We start from the raw sequence: 19,606 nt of genomic DNA, 5'->3' as shown, positions 1-19,606 counted from the left end.
CTGCCAAACAGCGCATGCATGTTTGATCACCTGTGGTCCATTCCCACAAGCAACAAAACTGCAGTTCAAATTATAAAAAATGCATGTCTTCTCACTTGGTTTCTAGTCATGCATACAATGTGACCCATTTTTTGAGATATCATTTCCTGCTGGGATGAAAAGAAACTGTGCTAGTCGAGCTGTAATTCTTGCATTCTTTCTGTTTCACAGGTATATTGGCAAATATATCAAAGCAATCTGCACCAACACAAACAAACAATGTCAAACAGCGGGAAGACAACGTGTTTTCAGCCTGATACGGAAAGCTTTGGTCTCCATAAACACATTTCCTGTTCATAACAAATGTACAGGGGTGAATTTAAATCATGAGTGATACTTTGATGCTGAAAAGATGGGCACTCATAAATCAGTGTCGATAGGAAATAGGAATTTGAAAATCACTACTGCAAAATCAGAGAAAAAGAAAAAGGACCATGGTGTGCCTGCTCGTAAAACCTTAATACCCAAAATGCACTGGGCGCACAGACTGGTTTGTTGATAAACTCATTATAAGCTTTAAAGTGATGAAACCCCAACTTTAAGAGGGGGATCATGATGTTTGTATCGGCCCAGTGAGGCTGAATCATGGAGCAGATCTATTCAGTTCAATTCTATGTTTGCAATTTGGAGCATGCCAGTGGACTCAGAACAACAACACAGCGCTAACAATGTTAGCTGTATGGAGGAATTTCACATTGGTATTGGATTTGTATGCAAAGCCCAAGTATCAGTATCGTTACATAGGTCCCACACAAATGTGTGTGACTTTCTTCCAAAAGAAAGTGGCCAGCAGACAGCGGCTCCACCAGCGGTCCCTGCCCAGTACCATGCAGCTCTGCACTGAATGCACCCTTGTACAGCTTCTACCTCCTGCTGATGCCTAACTCCTCTGCACTGTCCTCTGCTTGTATAACTACCACTGACAATCCAGCATTTAGCAATGCAGGGAGCATGTAAATTGTGGGTTGTAGTAGTTTAAGCAAGTGTTCTGGTAAATGAACCTGAAGCTCTGGAAGCCCGCCTGCATGGACAGAGAGGAGACAGAGTGGAGCTGTTCCAAAATAAAGTTTCTCCTTAAGGCTTCATGTTTTTGCTAATTTAAGACTTAACTGCTTTGAGTGAGAGGTGGGCGCCATCTCACCTGCTTGTGCAGCCACCCACTCAGCTCAGCTCCACATGCACTCAATCACTTGTGGATTTGGATCATGCTGCCAAGATGCTAGGATTGTAATCAACATCTACATTTTACAGTTTTAAAGATTATGACCCTGCTAGACTGTATACAATCAATATAAACTACAATCACCAGCCATCAGTCAGCCTGAGCTGAACTGATACTGTAACATGTGCTTTAGGTTTCTTTGTGTGGACAGCCAGTCCACTTTTCTCCAGGAGGGGTATCACAAGGGAGGAGGATCAAGAGAGAAAGAAAGAGCACCCCGGCAGCCTGACCTGACTCGGTTATGTAAACAAAATGAGTGTAGTGAAGGCAGCAAAGAACAACGGGGGAACGTTTGCCTAATGAGCAGCAGCATGTACAGAGAGAATCTGCAGCGAGTGTGTTTGTGTGTGTGTGTGTGTGTATATATATACGTGTATACTAAATGACCTGCATGCTTGTTACATGATTTTTTTAACTGGACAAAATTCTCAGCAAGCTGGCCACATTAAAACAAAGCGACTGAGGCACAGGAATGTTTATCTGTGTCTCACCTCGCTGTCCTCAGTTCCCGTCCAGCTGTCCTGTCTCCTTTTCATCCCCTCTCTCTTTCTCAGTCAACATCTCTCCTCTGTTTTTCTTCTTCTCTATATGGTGTCTCTCTGATGACCTCTTTACATAGCTGACCTCAATAGAAATGGCAGTATGAGGCGGGAACATCCAGCCAGAAATAATATACCTCAACTGATAAAAAAAAGCATCTGGCCCGTGCTGATAAAACACTGGATTTGTTACAATCTGGCTAAACCGTCCGATCTGGATATGCGGTATTTAAGTTGTTTGTCTTTGCTTTAATCCTGTTTGCTCCGTACTTTGTTTCTTATTTTCTCTAAAGTACTTTGTACTTTAAAATTGAACTTGCAGATCCTGACTGTTTGGTAACCATGGTAATTAGAGATGGGACACAAGCCATAACAGATGCACAGTCAAAGTGTATTATACAAGCATCCTACTTTCCCCAAATCTGAAGGCTTATGTAAGAATGGGACTTAGTTCGCATGCATTCATTTTTATATTGCCAATATGTGAACAAAATGTTACACAACTTCCCTGACGCTCTGTGGAGTGATTTCTACGTAAAGGATTTAGAACGTTTTCTTTGCAGAGATCTCAGCTGTGTGATGCTTGTGGTCATTCTGAGTGTCTTGCCTCAGTGTGCAACACTTGCTAACTTTTCCTTGCTAGCAATCTAACGTAGCAAAAGACTCTCTGGACGCATTAGAAGCTGATTCTCGTGTTGGATGTTACACAACGCTGTATATAAATGACATTATCAGTTATGAGTAACCATCACTGATGTGATCCACATCAGGAGGCCGAGAAATGTGGCCATCTTTTCCCCCTGAACTCTTTATAAAGAACTGATAGCTGGTGTGCTCTTTTTTTTTTTTTTTAAATAACACAGCCTGTGAAGGGAACATACAGTCTACAAAGACCACACCTACATACACTGCATAGACCATGTACATTGTGGGTTATGACTCTTATGCTGTGAGAAACTGCAGGACATGACAGCGCTTATTCATTCTTACAGCCCTCATCCATCCACTTCTGTTGTTTCTGTGAGTCTGACCAAGGCTTGGAACTTGGAAGAACCTCAAGGATTTTCAGTAATAAAACCTAAAGGTAGAACACATATATAATGAAACACTCTTCTGATTCTGTCTTTCCTCACCTCTACTCTCCTTGAAATGTCACTCTCTCTCTCTTTCTCTTTCTGAATGTTCTTTACAGTAGCGGTTTCATCCTCTCCCCTGCAGGGTTTTCATACTGTACTGAGGCTGTGGACGGTCCAACTCCAGCTCGACCCTGCCTTGAATACTAAACAGCACATTGCAGCTGCTCATGATCTCTTTGTTTTGTGTGTGAGAATGCAAAAGATGTCAGATACAGATGCCTAAGTCTAAGTGACCTATAGAAATTTAGATACTTGGAAATTTCACATTTCAATTATATTAATGTTTAAAATATCATAAATATTCAGCTTACACTTGCATGTGTAAATATTTAAATTGAGTCAAACCTTTTTTAATTACTCATCCACACATACCTCCAGTAACTGAATAAAATCTGTTATTAAATAAGAAAACTGTCCACCAATGAAAGAAAAACAGACTCACCTCCATATGCATAGTCATGTACTGAGCAGTCTGAAGGGCCCACAAGATGAATCAGAGTGGACTGGCTGAAGCCGACAGTGTGTGGTTCTGCAATGCAATAACAACATTCAACAAAAGCAACATAAAAACACTGGGATTCTTGCAAGACAAAAACATGTATTTTTTGTATTTTATGCTGGTTATTTGATTTAAATAAACAGCTTTGATTGAAACATGTTTCTGTGCTGATGCTGTGGTTGTGTGTAACTATGAGCAAGCTAACCCCGACAAATTATATTGTCCAGTTTAGAGACCTGCACCTGACTGAACAGTTAATTTTTATAGGACCTAGAACTGCAGCTTAGCCAACACTGTTAATCTACAACTCAGATGTTTGTGCAGGTTTCCTTTTAATTTGGGACACTGAGGACAGTGCATTACCTGGATTGGGTGAAGGGGGCGCCATCTCTGCAATGACTGCCTTGGACTCTTGTCTCTCCATCTTTTGAGCCTCATAGCGCTTCCTGCCCTCCTCTTCATCTTCTGCACTAGCATACTAAAAATCAAATATATATGACTGTATGCAAACACCCAGTCTGTATGTTTCTCACTGACATTCAAGACGAAGATAAATGAAATGCACTTTTTACACTGTTAAATATCAATATTTTACATTTTGACCACATGGTTTCTAGATCCCACTTCCTGCATGTAACTCTGTACATGCAAGTGTGGCGTGAACGACTAAGATTCTGTGTACCTTAATGGGCGGCACCTCTGTGATCTTCTCAACATTCTTCATTTCCACGGGACGTACCACAGCACTGCCTTGTTGGCCTGCTTTGTTGTGCCTGCGGTAATGGAGATAATGACAGTGAGGCAGAAAGTTTTGTTATATAATGTCCAAAAAATACTTTTATTAATACACCAATAAAAGCCAATCCAGTTCCTAACAAAGTCTGTGGTGCTGCCTGAAGATTAGGCTTCCTTCTGCAAACAAAAGGGCAGAACAGAAAAAGTGGTACTTTGTTCAAAGGTTCATTCTTGTCTATTGTCCAGAAGCTCATGTTCATTAAACAGGGTAGCGAGGTTTAACGTAATCCATAAATCCTGAACTTTCCTCATTTTTTTATTATGACATACTCTAAAATAGATTACTACAACTCACTTATTAAACTCTCTGCACATGTATGCTGCGCAGACATGCAACATTTTGGTGGTTACAGGCTGGAGCATCGGCTCTGCCTTCCTACTGAAAGTTTAAAGCTAGAAGATTAGACGACAAACTCATGGTAATCACATCTCATAGCAATCGGGTGGGGAGGTTGTCATAGTGATATCTGTTCTATTCTGCCCACACTTTTTCACTTAATTCGCTAACAGAGAAAGAGGGGCTATTTTTGAGGTGGTGTTGTTATGGTACACAAGGGAGGCACGCAGATTAAAGACCGCACAGGGGCCAGAAGGGTCAAGTGAAATCACTGTCTTGTAGTGTCTGATGCTTTAACATGTGGCTGCAACATCTGGCGAGCCGTTATGTTCACCTGCCAAAGAAGCACATTGTATTTGTTTCTGTCAGCTGCCACAAACGTCTATATGAGGATTACATCAACACTGAGCTAAAAATAGAACCTCTCATAAATAAACCAGCCTTAATGAAAATCCTGCCGTTGTGTGTGTGTGCACTGTGATCGCTGGTAAACCAGCCGGAGTTAACAGAAGAGAGTGGGAGCGGCGGCTTATGGCAGGCGACTCTTGGGAAGTAACATTTGCATTTTACACCCGAGTTAAAACTGTGCATACAGCTGGACCTTGTTGCCATGCCAACCGTGCTTCTCTCCTCCTCCTTCTCTCATTGGCTCCCGCCCTTGCCAGCAACCAGGAAGTTGCCCACAGGAGGAAGGGAGGCATATTTACATATCCTTGACTCTACCCAAGACTGACTGACTCCAGTCTATTATTAGCTCCTGCTGGACCTTTAAAGTGAACTGTGTTTAGGATGGAGGGGGAAGAGGAGGGATGAGACAAAGGGTGAATGACCAGAATGAACCGCCTGCTGAGAACCATTCCCAGTCCAGCGATGACCTTTTTGACCAGAATGAAACCAGGGAAGTGATATTGAATTTGAAATCCCTCCGCATCAAATGAGGACAATGTCAGTGTTTGACATATCATTGCACCCTTCAAGTATGTCCAGTAAAACAGCACGCATGTTCACCCGCATCATCCCTGCCATATTAAGCACATTATCAAAGGGGAATATGTATGATTTAGAACCTGAAAGAACAACACAATGTCTAAAATGCACCTCGTATGTGTTGCTTTCTGAATTCAGTCTCAAAAGAGGACTTTCAAGCAGCAGGAGGGACAGCTGGCCTACTTAGTTAGGATTAATGAATAGGAAGATTTTGGCTACATCCACCATCGACACAAGTTCCACCAACCTGCTCACTCACATCTACACAATAATGTTGTGACAGGGTCTCTTTTAACACAAGCATGATCTTTTTTTTCTTAAACCTAATCAAGTAGTTTTATTGCTAAAACAAACACATGAGTGAAAAAAAATTGACATTCACAAGGAACCAAAACTCACGACATGGATGGTGGGCGTTCATGCTGAAAGTGTTGCTTACGGCAGGGCAGAGCCTCAACATGGTGGCGAAGAAAATGGCCAAACATTTACCTAAGCCTAACTAGGTTTTAACATTAACATTGGATCATGAGGCACACAACGCCTCTCCTTCCACCTTTCAGCTCCATCTGGGGACTTTTGGCAGCCACTATGCTACAAGTTTTTCTGAAACGCTTTATAATTTGGGCGCCGTCATAACAACAGATAACTTCCATTCCCGTTCTTCTCACAGGTCTGTGCAATGCATGACGGTACATATCGCTAATGTAGTGACTGTCTGATGGACACTACTTTTCATGATGCATTGTGTGAGCCCATATGGGGTCTACAATTTCTCACTAAGAATTCACAGTACCACAAAATGGCGGAGGCCCTATATAGCCATATATATGATTAGGGAGTGATTTCGAACACAGCCTCTGTCTCCGGACACCAGCACACACACACTGACTGCCCAGTTGCTTAAAGGAGACATGCCACTATTATAAAATCTGTTTCATTTAAGGTAGGGTAGGAGATTTCATTCTGATGCACTTTTTGTTAAATTAGTGTAACTTCTCTTTACAATCTGATAGCAACCCATTAGTTCGGCAGTTTCGCCTTAAAACAAAGAATATGAATCATCTGTGGAAGCTATAAAATGCTAAAAACATCAGCCAATCCTCCGGGTGGACCCTGTGTGGAGTATTGGCTGGTTGTCACTCTCTTCCTGCTCTGCGCACATTAGAGAGGTACGTGCATGATGGCCGAAGTCACAGACCGCAGCTCGTCATAATGCACGTCCATGTGCTTGGGAGGCGTGACTTCGGGGTAGCTCCGAGAGAAAGGGGCGTGTGTTTACTTTCAAAATGTGGGTGACTCTCACTGAGTTTTCAAAATCTCCTGCCCTACCTTTAAGGTAGGCTATATGCAATTGGTTTAGTTTCTTATGAAGGCTATCGATGTGTTTGCGCACGGCTTTCTGCGTTGTTTGACAATTACACTTGGTTTTCTCTAGTGTACAGTAAGCCGGGCCTACTTCTACCGATTTTCTGCAGGAAACCCTGTACTATGTATGTTTTTGGGATTAGTGACGATCTGAAGGAGGCTACATTAATTGTTATCTTCTCCTTTCACTAATACAGAACAATAATCCATGAAATGAATAAGTATAAAAACAACCCATACCACTGAACAGGCTTAGACACACATGCAGACTTTGTGTAATGACACAATAGGCAGCAGAAGTCCCAAACACTACACTCTGTCATATTTAATTATAAATTAGAGGATTTTAAGCACTGATTTGAGTATTCACATGGGGGCATAAGTGGGAGAAACGTCCCTCCAGCATCATCCAATCTCTTTTAATCTAAGTTTAAGGCATCAATCATGACTTTATAGCACGCTTAGAATATCTTAAATGCACATTTCCTGTTTTTAAAGAATAAAACAGTCCTAAATCCCAGTCTGAGCTAACCCAGGATCTTGATCCTTCATTTTATTTCCTTTTCTCCTCTGCTCCATTCTCTTTTTGCCTCAGCCTCTTTCGGCCCATCCAGTTCCTTTACCTCAAGCAGTTTCATTTGATTTATGGCTGCCTTTTACTCATTCACCCCTCTGCTCTCCCCTTTAGTCTCTTACTCACTACCCTGAATTCTTCCTCAGAGCAGAGCAGAAAAAAACATGTTTTCTTTTCTCCTTCCTAAACAGAGTGTTCCAGGCTCTGAGACAGAGCAGAAAAAGATTGTTCTTGGTGCTCGATTCCTGTGATCAAAACCACAGATTTTTCCATTGAGCCGAGCCAAGGCTCCATTACTTTTAACTGCACTTCAGTCCCGCTGTGGGATGTTGCAGCCTGATAGGACAAGATTACAACATGCCAGCAGTCGGGTCACAGGACAGGAATACCCAGGCGAAACATTAATGTATATTTTTAAGTCCCTGATATGCAGACCTAGGTATTTGTGAGATCCTCACTCCTTGAGATGTAAAATATTTAGCTGTGAGGCTAAAGGGCACGCCACAGTTGGCAGATCCCAAAAGGATGCACAATTTATTACATAAAAACCATCATTGGTGTTTTTAGGTAGGTAATATGAGTCTGAATATGAGGGTATGTTTGTTCTCAAAACACTGTGTGGAGTTGTGAGACCTACCAAGATCATGATAAGAACTGTCATGCTTACAATATTTTAAGCCTCAGCCCACAATGCAGTGCTTTTAGCTCTGTCCATGCATGTGTGTGTGTGTGTGTGAGGGGGAGCAATCCGCGTATGCTGCGTTCATGCAAATGTGTGCCTGAGTGTGCATGCAATACAAGCAGTATTAACTTTGTGGCTACTTTGCGTACATGTGAGTTTGCTCCACGTGGGGGTTGATAACCAATGCAGTGTAATGGATGTTCGGTTTGATATATGTGCATGTGTGTGTGTGTGTGTGTGTGTGTGTGTGTGTATAAAAGTATGATAATGTGAGTGCTTGTACTCAAAAATGTAGGATGTGAGTGTGGTTGTATGTGTGTTTTCAGACTAGCGTATATAAGTGGGTATAGATACAAATCTGTGTGTGCTGTAATGTGTGTGTGTGTGTGTGTGTAGGTCTGACTGTGAGCGCGCATGGGTATGATAGTGCGCATGCGCAATCCCCCTCAGCGGGGACAATCATCCCAGCTCGTGCCCGCAGTAGGCAGCCTTACCCTAGGGGTCTGTGACTGAGGCCTGCCTGACGAGATGCTGCCTGACTGACTGTGGAACCTGGATGCTTGCCTCCTCCCCCCGCATGCAGACTTACACACACAGGCAAACACATTAAATGCACAGAAATGCCCAAATACAAAGATGCATGCACAAAGAATATAATGTAGAAAGAGCATGCATGTTTATGTTTGCACAAAGCTACCAAAACATGCATGGCTGCACAAACGCACACCATCTGATGTACACAGCCATGCATAAAAATGTACAAACTGCATAGTCTAGCCAACAAGCCTACAAATTTCTTCTTTTAGATTCCTATTCAAGCAATCGATCCATATTTTGCCTTGGAAGAGATCTGGTCAGGAATTGTGAATCCAGTGCCAGTCCTGCTTCTGTATGACACCTAGTTCGAAGGGAAGAGTGTGTGTTCACTGTGTGGGTGTGAGAATGCGTAGGTGTGACTTTTTTTTTCTGTGCTGAATGTGTCAGCATATCAAGCTCTGTGTGCATGTAGGTTGTCCCTTCCAACTACGTGCGTCTGCGTGCACACAACAGCGTGTTAGGTACGCGCATTCGTTGTGCTGGAGCATGTGTGCAGGTACGTACACTTGGCGTCTGTGCCTGACTAGGCCACAGTGTGTGAGGCCTGATGCTAAGCCGACATGACAGAAGCAAATAATGTCTGCTCCCGTTATCTTCTCTTCCCCCTCTGCCCTGCAGGAACCTTTTAAAGCGCCAAACACTGATGAAAACACACTCACACACACTCGCATGCATATATCAAGTACACCATGCAAAGACACATTTGCAAAATTATGCATCTAATTCATGTCCTAAATGCACTGGAGACAAAGCGTTTTTGCAGAAGATGGAAGACATCATCACATATTTCTTGTGTGATTTTTTTATGTTGTAGGATTTCTTACTTTATTGCCAAAGACTTGTCCAAGCCAAGTCTCACAAACTGCAGTTCCTGCTATAGCCTCTGGGGGCTGGCACCAACATTGAGTCAATCCCTGTAGTAGACTGTACATAACTATGGCCAAAGTGTCTGTGACATCACCCGGGTTTATTGGGAGTCCCTAGAGGAGTCCTAAACTTCCAATAGAGGCAAAGAGTTGTGGGCAGATGGCTGCATAAACAGTCGGTCGTGTTGATGCCACCGTATGTAGCTACCTGTCACTGGAGATCCGTGAGCAGTCATACGTATTTGAGCCAGCTGAATTGCACTTGAGTTGATGCATAGTTAAATGAATTATCACCCAATGTGGGGCTTGAACCAACGACCCTGAGATTAAGAGTCTCATGCTATTAGCTGACTGAGCTAGCCGGGCTAAAAAGCTATGTCAGGAAATGTATTGTGTGACATCACAGTTACTTTAACCTCTATATCTTTACCCAACAACTTTAAAACATGTACTCTGGTCGTTCCACAGTATTTGTATATTGTACTCACCAAGCTGTAAACACAATATCTGTTGTTTGCATAAGAACATATATATGTTTTTTTATACATGCTATGTCTAATTTTTATTTTTGTTTTTTATAATATTTGTACATTTATTGAAAAATCATAGAAAAAATATGAATCAGGAAGACGGTGGGGTTTGCATGTATTCAAACAATTCCCATCACAGATGATGTGCTTGGCCTGCGTAGCCACCAGAGACCTCCGGAGCAAAGTTTGACGTCCCGGTGGAACTCACCTCCGTGCCCACTCTCAACACAAGCTGGAGCTATGCTCATACGCTACGCCCACGGTGCCTTGACATTGAACCCACGCATCAGTTTTCAGAACTCTTAACTCTTATTTTGCCTCAACAGTTTTTTCATTATGAACAGAATGAAAATATGTGGAAACATATGACATGATTTTCCTTATTATTAAGTATTAAATAAATGTAATAAAGATTTCTCTAATAAAAATTGCATTGAATCATAAATCATGTCATGTGCACCAAGCCAAACAGCACCATGACTGTATTCAGCCTCTTCCTGTTCTCCCCTCATCTGGGGTCCTTCCTGCCATGCCATGTACAGTAGTGAGCTGACCATAATGATGCCTGCATGTATGCCACTTTCCACCTGTCACCTCATATCTCTGCCTCCGCCTCCATCAACCTGCTTCCAACCCAGCAACCAGCCAACCAACCAGTACAAGCCTGTTGCTAGGGTAACGGCTGTCTGGGGGATACTTCTTTTGTTTCTCACACCTCCTTTCCCTCATCCTTCTTTCTATCTCTTCCCTACACTCACTCGTTTATGCTCCTTCATTCCCTTTGCTGTCTTTTTGCCTGTCGATACGTCTGTCTCCTTCAGTCCTTCCTTCTGTCTCACACCTGTGCCCCTGTGTCCTGTGTCACCAAGTGAATATGGACGCCACACTACACTGGTTAAAAGTAAGCGACAACCCACAGACCAATGTAGATTATCATTACTTGTATCCATAGGAGTAGACATAACCCACTTTTATATGAATTTAACACAGTCAGTCAGCTCATTGCATTAGTTACAGATAGTTCCTGCTGCTCTACTCCCACTGGTGTTTGAATGTTCAGAGATAATGCTAAGACAATCTTTAGTCAAGGTGCCCAAAGGAGCAGTCTGTGTATGTGTGTGTGTGTGCCTGCATTGCATATATATGCATGTTTTAATTTAATATGCATCCATCTTAATATACACAAGCATTAAAACTGCATCAGTTGGCAAATACTCTGGAAACCAACATGCCTCTTACTGCCTACTCCACTGTCACAGCGTATACAGCATCACCTCCTGAAAGCCCTTACATTTTTCATGCAGCATTGTTACTTATTGTGTGCTGCCCTCTACTGGTCAAACAGTAGAGTACCACAGGAAAGCTCAATTTCCTTCTCTCTAAGATAAAATCATACTTTCTGATAATATAGAAGTAGTGAAAAAATATAATATGTTGTACATATCATATACTGATAAATTCAGTGTCAAATTAATCATCACACTCATTTCATCCATGCACTTATAAGGGGTTATCTACACTTAATCATATTCAAAGGAATCCCATTCTGTACGGACAGGACAAAAAACAGAAGTGAAACAGGAAGTTGAATAAATCGGGTTACTACACACTTTCACACATTTCAAAACTGTTCCCTGACTTTTCAACGACCTACAATAAAATTTTCTAACCATTCACAGTATTTAGCACTAGAATGGAGGCAGGGGTATAAATAATTGTAAAATAAGTGACACCATGAGTTACAACCCTCATCATGTAGCACATACTGAGATGGATAGGTGTGTGTGTCTGTCTTCCTGTTTTTGTGAACCTGCACATGCATATTTGTCATTCTTGTAAATGATATGGGTGAAACAGATGATGCAACAGGTTCACGCAACATTATTCAGAATAGAACAATCCAGACGATGTAAAGAGGAGTGTGCCTGCACTACGAATATTACTTGTATAAAGAAGAAAATATTATTCAACCACCACTTCAAACTATCAAACAGTCTAAGAATGTTTGCCCTGCGATACAGACGTAGTTATACGTAGTTATGTATGGGTGAATGTCAGAGTGGGTCACCTGTCAGGAGGTTCTCAGCTGTGATTTCCACCTGAACCTCCAGCGAGTGCTTGGAGGCGTAAGTGATCTCAGCAGTGATGTAGGCGACCTCACCCACGAACATGGGAACTATGAACGATGTACTCTCCACTCGAACAAGAGCTGCCATACAGCTGTCCTATAGGGAACAAATGTATAAATAATGTCCTTAGGATGTTATTAAATAAACAATGACTTGAATGCATCTTGTTCTGAAAAAATCAGAGCAAAGGTCAGCGTATTGCTGTAAACAAAGGGGACCTATGACCTAGTTTGATTAGATTTTAGCTTGCTAGATTGTGACATCATGTGACAAGCCTATCTCTGTGCTGTTCACTCGTGGTTCACAGGTGTTCTCACCTTTGCATCCTCTAACAGAATCCTATACAGGTGTGTTTGTCGTTTTTAGAGAGGACTAAACAGATCCTTTATCCAATCATCCAACAGTTATGTTGAAAGTGAACTTTCCTGATCTGACCTGCTGTGTCATAGTATCAGTATAAGTAAGAGCAATGCCAGGTGAGGAAACAGTGGAGGTTCAAATATGTTTCACATTTTCAACAGATGTGTGTGGCAGTACACAAAAGGACACAGTGTCCACAAATGCTTTTCTTCTTGATGTTTTATCTAACCATTGAAATAAAAGATATCATCAGAACATGAGGAGAATGGTGGCGAGACGACAATTGAGCGATGATAAAAAAAAAAGACGGCCAAAGTTCACCAGGTGAAAGGTGAAACCATGACAGTAACAAGACAAACAGGTCTGGGTGTGGCATTAACTAATCGAGAAAAAAAAAACAAACAAGTTGACTTAAATGCTGTCAATAAACTTTTATTGTGGAGTGACGTATCTCATAAATGAATGTGTTTCTTCTCTCTTACCCCGTTCTGTGTGTTGCAGTGTCGCGTACTGATGATGCATCCAGCCTCCTCTATCATCTTGAGGATGATGCCGCCATGAACGGTGCCCATAATGTTGGCATCATCTGGCCGCATGATCCTGCAGTAGAAGAAGAGCGGGTTAGCATGACTGTGGAGATCATGAGGAGTGTGATTAGCTTCTTATACACACATACCAATCATTAAATGAACAGATCACTCATTTAACACAAACCCTGAGACAGTCAAAACCCAAAAAAATAACCTACAGATTATAATCTGTGCTGACTAGGAAAACTATTTGAGCTCTTGAGACATAGATCATATAGACATAGATCTTAAGATCTATGTGATATGATTCTAGATAGTCACTCATGAGCTAGCAAGCACACTGTGTTGGGAACCTCTCTGTGTCCGTGTGCAGTTATCTGTGCCATCATGTAAATGTGCTGCTTCTCTTAGCCTTAACAGTGACACCGAAAACTTCTACTGTGCATACATCACAAACAAACCACAAAACAATGGCTGCACTGAGCTCTAACTGGTCACACTGTGAGCACAGAATGGGTGTTTCCTGTGCATTAGTCATGTCTGAAGCACACAATCTCATGACTGCAGCTGCTACCAAACTGAAATAATTCCTTGGTAAAGTGACATCACAGATGACTTCCTCTGTGTGGAAATATGTGATTGCAAACACAAATGACCAATGACAGAACGAAAGACACCTCACACAAAGATAGTCTCCGGAATATTTACTATTATAACTATTATTATGTAGTATTACTAGAATAGAATAGAATAGAATAGAATAGAATAGAATAGAATAGAATATAGGTTTTTATTGTAATTGTTTGGTAAAAACAATGAGATACAGCAGCTCTAAGTAAAAATACAATACAAATATCAATAAAACTAACAAGAAAATATAAATAAAAAACTATAACCGCAACATACAGGGCCTATGGTCTACTACACATGACTACTATTTTCCAGGGGGAAATATTTAACTATTTAGAACCATAACAGCATGCTATCATTCACTCTCTCGCTTAAGCCACCTATAATAAAGTGAGACAATAATAAATACAGTGGCCAGGATGTAGATAAATGATGATAAGTGATGATTGAGAGAAAACTATGTCTGTAAGATTCCTCAAATAAAGGGATATATGTGTGTGTGTCAAAGTTAAAGTACCTGGTGAATTCATATTTGGAGCCTTGCTGAGCGTGGTTGCCTTGCAGTCTAGCTTGTCGTTTTGCCAGCGCCGCTTCCGTCATATACACCTCACCATCAGGCATGCTGCTCCGAGGTCTAAAGCAACTCATGTTTACACTCTGCCTGTCTCACTCTCTGTCTGACTTCCTTCACTATGACATCTACATTCACGGCTGCTGAGATTTTGAATGTGGATGCAAACGGTGCAGTAGACGTCATGACCGGTCAAACTGGATCCTAACACACAGCCAGTAAATCTCTCACCGTCACATGGAGGTTGGAGTGTCACAGCTGACAGGCAGAGCAGGAAATAGCTCAGACTATAACTTATCAAGATGTCCTGAGACACTACATAAGACTCAAAAGAATGTTTTTAACAACAATACAGCAGCACATGACATTCCAGGGTTTCAGAGGGTCCACAAAGGGGACCCCTTTTCCATTAAAGAGCCAGAAACCGCCCCGGTGTAAAATACATTTTGCTGTGATCAGTAATCAGTGAGGGCTGCTCCTCATCAGTCAACACAGTAAATACAAAAGCACTTCCTACCAATGCAAACGCTAATAGTCAGTAGGAAGTTGGTTTGACACTGAAGCACAGATTCAAATCATTACATCAGTACTACACGCACCAAAGCACATCAACAACAAAGACAAACTACACCAGTTTGTTCTGATCTTCTCAAGCTTCTACCTATTCTTAGACAGTAAACAAGTCATGTTACCTGAGGCGAGAGGAACAGCGGAGAAAACTGTGAACCAGCTTCAGAAAACCAAACGTTAGAGCCATTTCTGTCCCCAGCACTGACAGCAAGGGAGAGCCACTGAATAGTGTGGAGGAGCTTTTTCTTTCAGCAAAACAAGCATACATGAATTACCAGGTAATACAAGCATTTGTATACACATCTCTGTGTCACCAATGCATGTTTGCACAGGCCAAACGACACCAGAGGCCCACTGCACCTCACCAGTGCCATGGTTTGGAAAGAGAGAAAGCGAAAGACTCACACACACACACATGTGCACCCGCCTCCTTCAGCAGGAGATGCTGCAGGCCTCTTAACCCCTTGACCCATCATGTGGGAGTCACCGGTGAGTCTAACTTGATGGTGCAACATTCTGGGAAACCAGCCTGTCCAGTTAGGATCAACACTGATTGTGAATCAGTTTCAGCTGCTGTTGTGCAAATGGAACAGACAACAGGTGGAAATGAGGCAGTTATCAAGACAGCCCTATAAAGGTGCTGACCACAGACCAGTTCTCTGCTCTCATCCTTTCTGCCTGATGTTTGAACACTTTTGCATTTTGTCAGTGCTCTCACCCCTAGAGGTAGCATGAGGCGGTGTCAGACTGTCCAGGAGTGGACTGATGCTTTAATCCAGGTCTGGGAGGAGATCCCTCAGGAGAACATCCACCGCCTCATCAGGAGCATGCCCAGGTGTTATAGGGAGGTCATACAGGCACGTGCAGACCACACACACTACTGAGCCTCATTCTGACTTGTCTTGAGGAACTTCCACTCAAGTTGGATCAGCCTGTAATGTGATTTTCCACTTTTATTTTGAGTATGGTTCCAAATCCAGACCTTCATGGGTTAATAATTTTGATTTACATTGATCATTTTTATGTTATTTTGTTCTCAATGTATTCCACTATGTAATGAATGAAGACTTTTCAACATTTCATTCAGTGAGATCTAGGAGGTGTTATTTTAGTGTTGCCTTTATTTTTTTTTTGATCCGTGTATATTAAATAAATTAAATAAATAAATAAATAATATGCAATTTCCCCATTGTGGGACTAATAAAGGTTTCTTAATCTTAATCTTAATTATACATAATAACAGAGCACAGGTGTTTCAAATCAAATGGCAGCCACAGCATTGATCAAGTTATATAACATTTGCAGTATGATATGAGAAGTTAAGTTTCCATCACAGCACCTATGATAAACTGTACATATCAACAGACAACATACTGCATTTACATCCAGGTTTCTAAAAAGCAACTTCCAGCACTTTTAACACTTTTATTCTAAGGATACTAGACTAGTGTTACATCCTCTTTTCTGTGTTCTGCCCATGCTGCCCCAGTTTTACACATCTAAGAACTTAAGACATTTTTAAAGGCATGTTTTTATTCTGGCAAATTTTATGATTTGTTTTGATTGTCTTTGGAACATTCAAAGTGTATAGGATAAAGCTATCAGAGCCCTGTTTGTTCATGGGAAGGTCCCTGTTTCTCTCATGTCAGGCTACTCAAAGACGATTCTGCTTAACTAAACTAAAACCATAACCTACAGGCCTACCTCACAAGTCCTACACAACAATATAGATCTTATTCGGATCCTGGTATTTTTATAAACTACAGCGCAAGAGTGAAATTCCCGTCAGAGGATAAGACATATTGTGTTCCGGTCTGATGATGGCCATCCTTCAGCCCGTGTCCTTGGCCGATCCGCGCGCCCTGAGGTCTTTACATGCAACGCGAATGCTGCTCACATGACACCGGGAGCTCTCAGCAAACAGCCCCAGAACGTCTTATTTCACACAAACCAATCCTTACACGGCGTCGCCGGCATGCGATGTGCCTGTGCAGAAAGTGCGCTGTGTGCGCCGTGTTATAACGGGACCTGAAGCGGATTATCTGTGCCATCGTCCGCCCGGTGAGGAACGCTCACGCAACGACGCCGCCAGCCGCGCCGTTCTCGTCATTTGTCGATTAACAACACGTTATCAGCGCGTGTATGTTAGCTGCGCGTGTGATACCGTTAGGTATATAAACATCCTACCTGCATAGCAGAGGGGGGGATGCTGCTTTGTGTGTCCGCGGCGCCGACATGGTTGAAATGGGGATGATAAGCTCTCGGGGATTGTTGGTCTCGTGTTGCAGCGAGATTTTCTGTGTGCTGTGCCGGGAAACGGACTCCTCTGGCCTCCGCCGGCTGCTGTAGTCACAGCGTCTTTGGTAAATGACTCATTTAGAGGAAAATTACACACTTTATAGACATCGCAGCAATGACTCATTGGTTTTTTCAAATATTTTCTTCTGAAATGACGCTGAATGGGGGAAACCACACCGGTTTAATTTCCTGCTGGATTTCCAAAGAAGTAACTATAACTGGATGAGAATGAAGAATAATCAGTACCTGCATGTGTCGGAGGAGGGCAGCAGAGACCGCATTTGATCAAACTAAATCCACAAGGGAGGTTTTTATGAATGGCTGCCTGACGTGGGCGCGCTTGACCGCAAAATACCGGCTTTTGTTCAGACATGAGGTGTCACATCTTTACTGGTTATCAGACAGACGCGTGTTTCCATATAAGGAATGGAACGTCACCATTGATTGCAGTTGTTTTTTTTGTTTGTATTTTACGCACGGCAACCTGCCTTGGGTGTTTGTTTATTAGTTTGCCGTTGCTAGGGTTAGGGTTAGGGTTAGGGTTTCTTCTTCTTCTTCTTCTTCTTTTTTATTCTTCCGTACGTTTTTTGACGCAGCGTATCTTCAGCATACATTGACCGAATTCAGCCATTCAACTATCAAAGTGTTCATCTCACAGAGGACATTCCGGGTCAACTTTCACATGAGTAGAAACACCCTCAACATAATGTGCAAACACACAAAAAAAACAAAAATGAGCAACATCTAACCACGACATCGCAGTTTTATTTGTGTACATATATACAACATTTGCTGTCAATAGCAAAAACAAATATCCATCCTAACAGAGATACTTCCTGAGACACTTGATGTCTACAAAGATCATCTGCACAGACTCAGGACTCTGACGTCTGTTGTGCAAATTCATACATAAAACGACCCTTTGGGTCTTACAGGGCTGTTTCAGTGGCCCTTAATCATTTAGCCCACAACGAGGACTAAATATTTCACGTATACATATGCAGATTTTTAAAAAATACGACTGTCTAAACTTGTCAACTTATACGGACAACAGACTCGTGCGCAAAACTCAAGTATATAATACTCAATAATACGAATTATCAGCAACGTAAACGAAACGGTAATTCATTATTTACAAGTGATACTATCTCAAAATGTTTCCTACATATTAAATATTACAGTCTTTTCTCAGCGTTGGGGATCTTGGTCGTCATAATTTACCAAGGCCCACACTGCACCGCCAACAGGCTGCGGGCCTGACGCACGGCTGGGCGCCAATGCGCCGCTGCTGCGGGACTGGCTCTCCAGGCTGGATCTGAGACCCAGGAGTTTCTGCTGGATCTGTGGAAAGGTCTTGGAGGTCTGAGCGCAGCAGTTTCGGCAGGTTGGTGTGACAGTGGTGGACATGGACTGCTGGACGAAGTCGTTGACCCGCTGGCACGCGTCTTGGTCCAGGCTGGTTTTAGGGAGCAGAGCGGAGACGCGCTGGAGGCAGGCTTTGTAGCCATCTCTGTAACTGTCTGCGGGATCTGAAAAGACAATGGACTGTTAGTTTGATGTGTTCTACAACACTAAATGCTCCGCAGTTTATGCATTTATTTGTAAAACATGTTAAAGGAGCCGAAACATTACTCACTTTTTGTGTTGACAGGAGGGATGTCTCTAAGGAACCTCACAGTCATTTCCAGGATGTCGGCTTTCTCCAGCTTGGAGTAACGAGCTTTCTGCAGAAAATAAAAGCAAGTGTTATTCATATGAACCTAAATACTGAGTTCATTTTAACTCGTTGCATCTGAAAATGGATACAGACAATTGTAAATTTAAATAACTTACATCTCTGCCTGTGAGGGGGAGGATGAGACTTTTCAGGTGGTTAAGGCTGTCATTGATACGGGCGCGCCTTCTCTTTTCCATCAGTGGTTTCATAGTCTGAAAAAGACACATAGCATTTAGTATTCATGCATCACACTATGTATAAAATACAAACGAAAAAGTATTAAGATAGTAAAAAAAACAATCAGTCTCTTCGCTTACCTTTCTTAGTTCAAGAGCCTCCTTTCTTTTCGCAACCGTTAGCATTGGAGAAAAAGCCTGGAGAGCTTCACAAGCAGTGTTTGGAGACATGTTCTTTGTTGTCCTGTAGCCACAAGAGTGTTCAGAACCGATTTCGGAGAAGAAGTGTCTCTAACGGCCAAGAGCAGCGCTATATATCCAGGTCCGTGGCGTCAGTTTCCGTGCGTCACGGGTACGCCCCCAAGCCAACACAATACGATTTGGACTGGACAGTATTCGACGAAAACAACACAAAAGCATCAAATTTAGTCAGATAACCATCTGTCTTCTACTTTAA

General features: G+C 42.2%; 1 protein-coding gene and 1 pseudogene across 1 annotated transcript; both read right to left on the bottom strand.

Annotated features, from left to right (window-relative positions):
- Window positions 1–2,776: 2,776 nt before the first annotated feature.
- On the bottom strand, window positions 2,777–14,498 carry LOC114438276 (cytosolic acyl coenzyme A thioester hydrolase-like; annotated as a pseudogene).
- Window positions 14,499–18,444: 3,946 nt separating this feature from the next.
- Window positions 18,445–19,414, bottom strand: LOC114438275 (transcription factor HES-2-like). The gene is made up of 4 exons (XM_028409498.1): window positions 19,291–19,414; window positions 19,090–19,185; window positions 18,893–18,980; window positions 18,445–18,785 (listed from the first exon to the last, which is right to left on the bottom strand). Exons 1-4 carry the CDS (start codon window positions 19,378–19,380, stop codon window positions 18,445–18,447), a joined length of 615 nt encoding a protein of 204 aa, XP_028265299.1. The 5' UTR covers window positions 19,381–19,414.
- Window positions 19,415–19,606: the final 192 nt, after the last annotated feature.

This window comes from Parambassis ranga, chromosome 7, assembly GCF_900634625.1.
Source record: "Parambassis ranga chromosome 7, fParRan2.1, whole genome shotgun sequence".
NCBI lineage: Eukaryota > Metazoa > Chordata > Actinopteri > Ambassidae > Parambassis > Parambassis ranga.
The sequence above is the reverse complement of the archived record's forward strand: the minus strand, read 5'-3'. Positions and strand labels throughout refer to the sequence as shown.